The sequence below is a fragment of the Pteropus vampyrus genome, unplaced genomic scaffold (assembly GCF_000151845.1).
Source record: "Pteropus vampyrus isolate Shadow unplaced genomic scaffold, Pvam_2.0 Scaffold160, whole genome shotgun sequence".
NCBI lineage: Eukaryota > Metazoa > Chordata > Mammalia > Chiroptera > Pteropodidae > Pteropus > Pteropus vampyrus.
Window position 1 is genome coordinate 3,215,470 of NW_011888941.1, and position 11,407 is coordinate 3,226,876.

The 11,407-nt window shown below is 35.9% G+C and overlaps 1 protein-coding gene across 4 annotated transcripts in view; it reads left to right on the forward strand.

Annotated features, from left to right (window-relative positions):
• Window positions 1–1,461: 1,461 nt before the first annotated feature.
• MRPS9 (mitochondrial ribosomal protein S9) overlaps window positions 1,462–11,407 on the forward strand; it is a 57,521-nt gene continuing 47,575 nt past the window's right edge. For 2 of the 4 annotated variants that reach the window (XM_023536592.1, XM_011370134.2), the window contains exons 1-2: window positions 1,463–1,635; window positions 9,811–9,990. In XM_023536592.1, coding sequence (XP_023392360.1) covers window positions 1,501–1,635; window positions 9,811–9,990 — 315 coding nt within the window. In that variant the 5' untranslated portion in view covers window positions 1,463–1,500. Of the gene's footprint in view, window positions 1,636–6,241; window positions 6,409–9,810; window positions 9,991–11,407 lie in introns of those variants that run through there. The other 2 variants (XM_023536591.1, XM_023536593.1) reach the window with 2 other exon arrangements.

Below are 11,407 nucleotides of genomic sequence, written 5' to 3' on the forward strand. Positions count from 1 at the left end.
CCAAACTCAAAGGTTATACAAGAAATTTAATGCAGCAGTCCAAGCGTTGCCCCTAGAAGTGGGAAATGTATTACATTTGCTTTACTGTAATCTAGAAAAAGATTGTAACATGCATTTTAGAGAAAAAAATAAAACCTCCACAATTCCTAACCTAATTTCACTACTTACTTAGTTCTTACATGCTCCAATATGTCATTTTTAAAAAATGCTATAAATTCTGCTTCTACATACCTATTTGATTGTTTTCTACTTGATTAAATTTCCAGTTAAGTTTAAACTTTTTTTTTTTTTTTACAATATGTAGTAACTGCTGTTTAAAGACATGTTTTAATAAGCTATAAAGTGTGTTTCCCAAATGCCAGTTCATGGACCTCTGCTAATTTCTGATGAAAGTTTTACGAGCCTAAAAGGCAATAATAAAAAGAACTACAGAGTGAGATTTTCATACAACCAAATGCATTCCATTTAAAGGACTGCTCTTTATTCCAAGATTATGTCATTTCCACCTTTTTAATGTTAAAGTGTTCCATGTTTTAAGAAACGATGGTGATCGTAGGTGGCATTTATTGGCTTGACAACTTTGTGTGACCTCAGATTTTTTTGTAAGTTTGTGTTATAGTTTTATCGATCCTTCAAACCTAAACGTTTGGAAACCTTTCAGAGCTGTTTACTACACCATTTAATGTGTATTCCGTGTAAAGCGCCCGGGGAGTTTCCGTCAGGAGCACACGGCTCAGAAGGTAAAACATACTCATCTCTCTTCAACACCTATTTATTTATTTCTGATTGGGTCTGAAGTAAGGCTTAGTACTAACACTACAGGGACATGCAAAGATACGACAGCGTTTCGTCCTCACAGGTTTTCGGTTTAGCCTGTTAGTATTATAGTTCAAAAAACAACGTAAGAGTGCCATGGAACCCAGTGGCCTGGCAGTTGCTGCAGGATGGATGGTGGAGACTTTGAAAAATGGAGAAGGGTAGAGAGGAGGGAATACCCATGCTAGGAAAGCAGGCAGACAGGAACCAAGGCTTGGAGTCCACTCTTGCGCGAGGAAGAGAGGAGCGTCGGCATTAGAGCGGAGCAGAGAGGAGGAGCATGGAGAGGGAGGTGCAGGCGGGCTGTGCAGGTTCTGCGGTTCAGGGTGAGCCGGTTGAAGGAGCAGCAGTGCCCATGGGAAAGAAGGGTTGGTTAAAGAGTCACATGCAAGTCAGTACCAAGGAGACTTGGAGAGCGACTTAATTCAAGACGAGCGAAATAGGAAAAAGGGCAAGATGTAGGACTCATTCCCTCCACAGCTCGCTGTCAACGCGGGCCAGGGTGTGGAATTGGCCTCGTCCCACGGGCTCAAGCACCCTATCAGCCACCTTCAGCCGCAGGACACGCCCCCTGTTTCAATAATCTTGAGAAAACTTCTACTCGACCACCTCGCGAACCCGGCCCACTGGCGCCTGCGCAGTCCCTAGGCCCCGCCCCCGCCCTCTGCACCCTCTACAGTCAACATGGCGGCCTCCTGTGTGTCCTCCGGCGCTGCAATTTCCTCCCGGCTCCTTCTCAGGGGAAGAGTTAGCCTGGCCCCGGGACAAGGCCTCTGGAAAGCCCCGACTGCTGACTTGCAAACAGGTTTCGCATCCCAGGTAAGGCCTGGGAGAAGCGGGAGCACTGATCCTTATAGCGCAAGGATGTGGAGCCAGCGTCGCCACCTTCCCTTGGTGTCTCGGGTGCCCTCAGACGAGTTCCTAGGGCCTTAGGTACTTAGTAGAGCCTGAGGTTGAGAGAGAAGTGGGTATTGTTTTGCACCAACCACTTTGGAGGTGGTTTCAGGATTTCGCAGAATGCACTGAGGGGCGAAGTTACCTGCAGGAAGAACTAGAGCGTCCCTTCCCTTGACTTGGCTGCCAAGGAAAGAAGAGTCCTTGCCTAGGTATGATGTTGGGTCTCCTCCTTCCCGCGTGCCCCGCGGTCCGGAAGGGAGGAGGAGAATGAGAACTGGACTCCTGCAGTGGCCTGGAAGACTCAATGGAGACAGTCACACAGTGGTGAGGATAGATAGTGACTTTTTAAAGTCCCTTCCTTGCAGCTGTGCAGTTTCTGTTTTCTTACATCCATTCATTTATCCATCAAACTTTTCTTTTTACTTTTTATTGGAAAATATGCTGGAAGTTTAAATTCTTTCTTGCATTTCTTTTGACTATGTCCTGTGTACCCACAATTATCTATAAAAGGGACTGTAGCATACAGAATATTTTTATCGTTGACACTTCATGTGTGTACCAGTGAGGGGGGTTGCTAACTTTCCCTCTCTGGATTTCCTGAACCTATATACCCTTCTATAACTTCCTCTATGTTCTTTTAGTTATATACAAACATACATGCATACGCATACTTTTTAAAAAATGGATCCCATTGTATTTTTTGCTTCTCTAACTTACATATGTAATAGAAACCTCTCCAAGTCACCTATTGTGTATCTAACTTGTATAATATTCTGTGGTGGGAGTGTATCAAAGTTATTTTAATAATTGATGGGCATTCGCTTTCTTTCCATTTTCTTCTCACTAATAAAATGTCCAGTAAACCCTAGCTTTTATTTCTTTTGAGGAGAGTTCCAGTTGTGAAGTTTTTGCTCTAAAAGATGTGTATGTCTTAAATTTTAATAGCTATTTCCCTATAGCTTTCCAAAAGGCTGTAGCAATTCACATTTAATCCCTCATATATGAGAGTGCCCTCTCTTCTACGTGCATTAGGTATTGTTACTATTTTTTCAATAAGATGAGTGAAAATTTTCTTCTTGTTACTTTAATTTTCATGTCCCTGACCACTCTTGAAAGAAAGCTCCCCCATCCCCCTTTGGCAAATACTTCTGAGCACTTTACTTGAGCCAGGCACTGTGAAGTAAACACATCATAGTCAAACCAACAATTAGCGAACAGTATCCAACCTTAGTTCTCTCAAGGCATGATCTTGAGACAGCTGAATCCCCAGTTCCTGAATAACACCACAGCACATGTTTTACCATATGAAGTACAGCTCAGATATAACTGAAAGACTTTACTGACCCCATTAGACTTTTAAAGATTATATATATAACTATATAACCATATATACATACACATATATGGTTAAAGACATTCATAAAGCTTTTTCTGGCACAGAGCTTGTCTGTCTTAAATATTAATGTTTCTTCACTTCCGTCTCCAACATTAATAGTTATATTTCTCTTAGGGACCATGTTTCATAAAATAACAAAAATATTAATCATTTCTTAAGTACCTGAAACACTATACCTGTTATTTTTTTTTGGGGGGGGGGTCATAACTGATTAGTTATGAAATCCCTTCAGAGGTTCCAGACAACTTAAAGAAGAGAGGGAGAATAGAATAATAGTAATAAAGTGCTTCTCATACAGTGTAAATATTTTTGCATTTTGTTTATATGTGTAAGTGTGTACAAGGTGGTGGTATAAACAGTAGCTATTCCTGTGGGTCACAGTGAGAACACTGATGCAACAAGGAAAAAGAAACAAGTTTTGTTAAGCTCTGACTCCTGGGTGCTCATTTGGGACCCTTACTAGCAGATTTTTTTCCTGCATGCCAATCTTGTGGCACATGTGTTTCATATTAATGCCACAATACAATTGCAAATATCTGAGTGTCCCAAATTTGGAGTTGAAGAAGGACTCTTACTCATGAACGGCTAAACTTTTTAGATTATAAGCCCGTGAATATCAGGGATCTACGTACAGTGTACTGTGAGGGTTACAGAGGTGAATACGGAAGAGCACAGAAGAGCACAGAAGTGCAATGCTCATTTCAAACGGATTGTACTATGTTGACCCGTGGGCACCTTCACAGAGGAGGTGACAGTAGAGTCCTTAGGAACTATATGCATAAAGAAGTATTCTGTTCTAGAAAGATGTAATAGGTACACAAGGGACAGAGATGTACAGAGTCAGTGGATTCTGGTGACAAACAAATAATTGGGTGTAGGAATTATAATAGGTATAATAATTGATGAGAAAATGGTGACAGACGGGACTGGAAAGTTTTGCAGGGTCCAGATGATGATCTGTTTTGCTGCACTAAAGTACTTGAATTTTTTTATCTGTCACAAATTATATTATTATATAAACTATTATAAGCAATTTATAGTTGTGGTATACTACAAAGGTTACCTATGAATTCTTAAATCCTCAATATAATTTAATGTAGGAATGCTAATTTAGCTTTCTATAATATTTCTGACTTTTGTAATATGGAAAAACAATAGACCAATTTCTATTTTGAACAGTATTACTATAAAATATCAATAATACATCCTTTTAATTTTATTTTCTACTAAGCACTTTCTTAGTACTTAAACTTTCTGATTTTACTGAGCCAATATGCCATTGTTGAATTGGACTATCTACCAGAAAAGGGTGATCGATAACATTTGGTGACTTAGCTCATCTGTGTATGTGTGTATGTGTGGGGTTTTTTGTTTGTTTGTTTGTTTGTTTGTTTTAGTAAGAACATTGCTGTCCTTGTCTTAAGTATCTTCTCATTTCATCTTATGGGCTCCTGAAGGTTGTAATGTTCTATATTTATCACAGCATCTAGTTGGTTTACAGTAGTGTCTTAATAAACTTTAAAAAACTCTTTGAAAAACAAATTTAAAAATTGACTTGCATTTGTATCAAATGCTTTATACAGCTCTGTAAATTAGTTACGTTTTCCTCCACATAATTTTTGAATTTTTTAAAAATTCCAGTTTATTAGCAATGGAAAAGAAAGCCCTTTTGGTAGGATAAGTTATTCTCTTTGATATTTCATCCTGTCCTTTTAAGGATAAATTTAGTGTGCTCCTCATTGCTTTAATTATGGAAAATATCCGGACACTACAATTTGCATTTTCCTTATGTAGCAGTTTACAAATTAAAGAGAACTTAATGATAGCTGTTAACATCTTTCCCACCTTTTTTTCTCTTATAAAATAAAGTAAGTAAAGTTTTTTAAACCGTGCTTTATTGTTGTAATTAGGATGATGAATGAATTATTTATTGCTGCATAATAATTATCCTCAAATTTAGCCACTTTAAATAACAGATATTTGTTATCTCGGTGTCTGTGAATCAGCGTTCTAGGCACAGCTTAACTGGGTCTCCTGCCCAGCGTCTCCCATAAGGAAGCAGCTCAGGTGTTGGCTGTGTCTACAGCCATCTCAAGGCTGGAGGGTGGAAGTCTACTTTCCAGATCATTCGGTGTGAGTGTTAGCAGTGTACATGCCCTGGTAGGCTATAGGGCTGGCTGTTGCCGTCATTCTTGCCACATGGGCTTCTGGGGCAGCTCACTACAGAGGGCTTCCATCAGATTTTTCAAGAGAGGGTAAAAAAGAGAGAAGACAGAATCTTTCTGTAACCTAATCTCAGAAATGACATTCTATCACTTTAGTAGTATTCTGTTCAACAGAAGAAGGTTGCTAGGTCCAGCTTACACTCGCGGGGAGAGGACTGCACAAAAGTGTGACTACCAGGTGGAAGTCTACCTTCCTACAACGGTGAAAGACCCACACACACTTCTTTTGTTATTGTCTAAGTGTCTCATACGTTTAGGTCTTTCCCCTACAGTTGGTTTGTAAAACTCTTGAGAAATATAACATAACCTGTATATCCCCCATGGTGACACCTAGCACAGTGCCTACAGATGTCTCCTAGATGCTCACTGATTGTTTCTTGAATTAAACTTGTGAAGAGTTCTTATGTATAAGGATATGTGGGTTTCCATGTGTGTGTATGCACATTTGCGTACGTGTGAACACCTGCTACATTACTTTTTGCCAAGTAAGATTAGTAACTTAAATGAAAAAATTACATCTTTACCATGCCGCATGTTTCTTTGTCTCAGTGTAGCAACATTCTCATTTTTATACCACTCGATTTTCCTTTACAGTTATTTCTGTTAAAATTTAGTACATAGCCTGGCCCATAGTTGCTCAAATTTGTTAATTGAACTTATAAAATAGTTTACTTTTTAGAATTTTATTAGAAATAAAGCATATTCAAGCATATAAAAAAGTAGAGAAATATAATGAATCCTGTGTATATGTCAACCAGCTTCAACAGTTATTAATATTTTGCCAATCTTGTTTCATCTGTCTCTACCTTTTTTTTTCTAGAGGCTTTTAATGTATTTCTCAGACTTTCTGTTATTTTACATATAGGTACTTAAATATGCATCTCTAACAGGTAAAGATTTTTTAAAAAACAAAGTATCCATGCCACTATGAGCACATCTAACAGAATGAACAATAATTTAATATAATCTATTACCCATTCAATGTTCAAATTTCTCTGGTTGTCCCAACAACAACTTTATAGTTGGTTTGCTTAAATCGGGATTCAAACAATGTCCACATACGTCATTTGATTGGTAAGTATGTTAAGTCTCTTAATTTAAGTCGCTTGTGGAATGGATATAAATGATGAGTTTTGCTTAAGTAGTACAGTAGATTTCCTTGTTTGTTTAACCTGGCATTTTTTTCCCCTTTGTAGCGGCACCTCAGTCTCAGGAAGAATGAGTTCTTCCCCACTGGATACAGTGCAGAACTATAATCTGCAGCACCTGACCCATGGTAGCTGCATTACATATTCCCTCCCCTGAGCTCTGAGGCAGAGAGACAAGGGTGATTGTAATACCATTTATCTAAATGGCCACATTCTGACTTCACTGAATGTGCTGCCGTGGATTGTTGTAGTTCTTGCTTTTTAACTGCCAAAGATGCTTTGAATCCTTCCTGCTTCAAGTTTTGCCCTATGGGCTCCTATTAGCCTTCTAAGAAATGTCTCTTTTGTTTAAGTAAAGCAAAGTCAGTTTCTTTTGCTTGAATCCAGAAACCGCTAGTTTTAAAAGTATAAACCTCTTCAAAAAGGTTACCATAATCACTCTCTTGTAGTCCTTCTATTGTTTTTTTTCTACACATTTTCTCTAATCTGACTTCAGTCTTTACCTTTTTTTATTCCTCAAAGTATTTTTTTTACCTTTTCTATTCAAATTAGCAGCAGATTCTTCTTTGTTCATTTTTATCCAGTTGAACAAAAAGGAAACTCCTTAATACTGCTGTAATACCACTAAAGTAGTGCGTAGCCCTGGCATTTGGCCAGATTTGGGGCATCACTGCTTTGTCAGGATGTGTCTGCTTCTTTGGCAATCTGTTTGATTGAAATTATAGTCATCTGACCCACTGATTATCTTAAAAAAAAAAACATATCTGTCAAGTTGTAGCTATACAATTTTATAAAAACAAAGTCAGGAAAATTCACTGTCATAGCTTTTCATTTGGAAATAGAACCATTAAAAAATTTTTCTTGGTAATTATACTTAACAATGGCAAAATAAATTCTCTCTAGGAATTCTTGTTGTTCTTAGCTAAAGATCTGGTCATTTCATACTCAGCTTCATCTTACTTAATAGATTGTATTAACGAATAATGGACTCCTTCAAATGTAAGTATTTTTGTATGAATTCATTGCTGGAATAATGCAAAAGATTTAATATATTCAATAGTCTGGTACTTACGTGATGGCTTTGTAACTTTAATAAATATTATGAATTTCCAGAATATCATATTCTTAAGCAGTATGTATAGATATCTTCTAAAGATCCTAAAGAGATTTTATGGAAAGTAGGAAATTATGGACATGTTTTTTTTAAAAGCCCTTTCTAAATGAACAACACTAAAGAAGTTTACAGACATTTTTTAAGCCTCATTTATGTTAAAAGTACGAAAGCTACCACCTCATGTCACAAACTCTGGAGAATATAGACTCTGGAGAATATAGACAGACCCAGGGTAATTTTAAATCAAGTGAAGAAATGAGTCTTCGAGCCAGTACTCAAATTCTTTACTTGAAATGATGCTAAAATGTAGGAACAAAAGAAGAAAAAGAGCAATGTGGAAGAGAGAGACGAAGAAAATATAAGGGAATATTTACTCAATAAAATGCTAGAATTATAACTACTTCACATTGTCAAGAACATTTATTAAAAAGTTTGGGTGAGGGAGAGTTTTATGAAACAGGATCAGACAAGAAGATATGAGTAAAATAAACTATTAGGAAAGAATTTTGAAGATAGAAGTGATATAGGAAGCTAAAAATTCAAAGTGGCTCATGAATCGACACTGCAGAAAACTAAAAAAAAAAGCCAAAAAACATGAAAAACAAACAACAACAAAAATATAGAGTAAAGATTTAAAAATCATAGACCGCAGAAAGGGTCAAGAATAAGAATAAAGAAGCTGCTATATATCAAGAGCAGAATAATGGATAATTGCTGTGATTGAAAAAGAACAGAATAAGTAGGTGAGAATTCAGTGGATATTGTTTATTTCTGAAGTTAGTAGGAGAGATACATGTAAACATTTTATTCAGAGACATATAGATAATCACTAGTAAAATAAAAGCAGGCCGTATAGTGCTTACCAGATCAAAAGATAAATTTAAAAAGCTACAGAGCATATAGTAAAAGAAAATAGGAAGAAAGGATACAAAAAAGATAAAATGAAAAATAAGACAATATATTAAAACCCATTTAAATGAGATATTCTCATGTATTTAGAAACTCAGATCAAGTCAAAGGAACAGAACCTAAAATGACTCAATTAAAATAAAAAATGTGGATAGTGAGTGGAATGTGCAAATGGAAGAACAAATGGAAGTTTAAAAGGGTTGCAGTGTTATGATCCAACAGAATTGAATTCAAGATAAAAGTATTGCATGGAAATGGAGCACTTTACAATGTTGAAGGGTACGGTCTACCTTCCTGAACTAAATCGTGCATTGACTGTAACACTGAAACATACAAGGGAAATTTATAGGAATTGGAAAGATGATCGACAAAGAAAATATTACAGAGTGTGTAGATGTAGATTTCTGTTTCTTTGGTATTAATGCCTTGGGAAATTCCTAGTGCCATAGCATAAAAGAGTAACAGTAGGTGTCCTGTCATTACTGATTGTTTAAAAGGATGTGAATGACCTTATTTCTACATAGAATAATGAACCAAATTAATAAGAAATTTCGATATTTAGTGAAGCAGTTTCTTCATTGTGTCAGCTTAAAATAAGGACCATAGAATAAAGTCTCAAACTAAGCCAACCCTATTATTTTAAGGTATTTAAAGATAGGCTGCATTTGTACCCTTCAGAAAGGTATCTGCAGTCTAAGGTGCTGTTCCCAAGTACAAGTACATGCCTCTATACTCCCATGTCTTCTGCTTGCTAGTTTCTGTCTGCAGGAACGTTTGCCTCTTTTTTTTTTTTTTTCTTTTAACATTTGCCTCTTTTTAAGGGAGTGGCACATCACTATTCTGTGTGTGTCAAATATCACAACTAGCTGACATTGACCAATCGGTATCAAATGTGGATGCTTGTAGTAGATAAGGAAGTGGCATATCACTTACAAGTAGTTTTGCTTTTAATTGTTTGAAATGAGAGTAGTTTAAACTACTTTGTAAGCATAGGCTTTTAAAAGCAAGCTTTTGAGCAGAGGACAATTTCTAACAGCTTTTTTTAAAAATTTTGTTTTATTATTTTCAAGTATACATTGGTTAGACATTTATATAGTTTATAAAACGATTCCCCTAATTGCTCTTTCTCTCCTCTGGCTCTAACAGCTTTCTTAATAGGACTTTTACCTTGTTTGCAGACTCCTGCCAACTAAGTACCATAATAAAAAAGACAATTGTTTGAATATCCTGTTCTAAATGGAGAAAGTAGCCTACAAGATTGTTGTTTAATTTAATTTTTTTCTTTTTCTTTATATTTTCTGCTAGATATTAAGGCTAAGACATACCACAGTTGTAACAACAAAGAAAAATGTTGCAGCCTTAAGACGTGAAATGTATACAGCGGATTTTATTAAAAAGCAGATTGAGGAATTCAACATAGGAAAGAGACATTTAGCCAACATGATGGGAGAAGATCCAGAAACTTTTACCCAAGAGGATATTGATGTAAGTATAGTTACGCTGTTGGGGAAGTGATTGCGTAGAGTTTTAGATGTTGAAAGCGCCCTTCTTCAGCTTGAGCCCTTTAGCTGTGTGTAAATTTTAATCAAACTGTCAGAATAAGGGAAATGCCACTATACTTTGCAAGTTGAAACTGTAGTTTCAAAGAGAGGTGCTACTCTGTATTTGAAGCATCATAAAACATGGTGAGTTTTTAGATTTTTAACTAGAAGTAGATACTTTTCTTGATTGAGGGTCATAGGAGCCACTATGAATGCTTATACACAATTGGAAATACTTAGAGTATAGTCTTAAATCTAGCTTTCTTACTAAATGATAAAACCAGTGGTATTGGAAATAGTCAGTTTTATAGGAAATGCCTTAGTAACCTTAAGCCCCATGTTTTTTTTTTTTTTATCAATTTAACTCTACATTTGAATTTTCAAAGTGAGGGAATGTTCTAAGTAATTTGAGAATAGACTATGCTATTCCTGTCCCACTCTTGAATTATTATCCCAATAAAAGTAGTAATAATCAATATTACTTTTTTGCTAGGCATGCCAGAATAGCTAGCAAAAGAGCTTAAATTTAACGACTTTGAAGCTTGTTCTAATTTTTTGATCAGTAACATAACATCCCATGGTGATTTATATTTAACTGAAGAATAACATCTTTCTATAGATTTAACATTTTATATGATTTTAAATATATTATTGTTTTAATCATTTTGTGGTTTTAGGCATTTTAGTTTGTTTCTCATATTTTTGTATACCATACCTAGTTACTTGTGAATGGTACTTAAGTACCTCTTTAAGGCACCAGACCAACATCTTTGCTAAGCCAGAAGGATGGCTTATTGCCTTTCTAGGTCCAGGCGATTTGGAGTTATTGACCTCATAGCTGCTGTCTTGTTTTTGAACCTTATGGTAATCTGGACAATATTTGGGATATATTAAGAAACTATATTTTTATAACACTGGTTTTATCATAGGTAGTGTAGGTATTGCTCCATTTTTAGAAGAGAAGGATAAGCATTAAATATATACGTATGGATAAAGGTAAAAGCTCTAAAACTTTAAACTTTGAACCTAGTGTTCCTTCTTCATATCAGCCTTATTTCATAGATAATGGACACCTGATAGTATCTAGAATATATTACCTAATTTTAGCTACATGCTCAAAAAATGATGACTTTCAAGAAGAATTGAAGAAAAGTACAAAAATAAGATCTTGTCTTTCCCCATTTAATAACATGTATTTTTTAAAAAGATAAGGAAAGAGTCAATGTCTTGGCACAATCGTCGTACTATACAAATTGTGTTTTCCAAATTGAGATATAATCTCTACATCTCTGCTCCCTTAAATTTTCTTTCTTAAGACCACTTCTTTTGCTGTTTCCTTTTATTTATTTATTTATTTATTT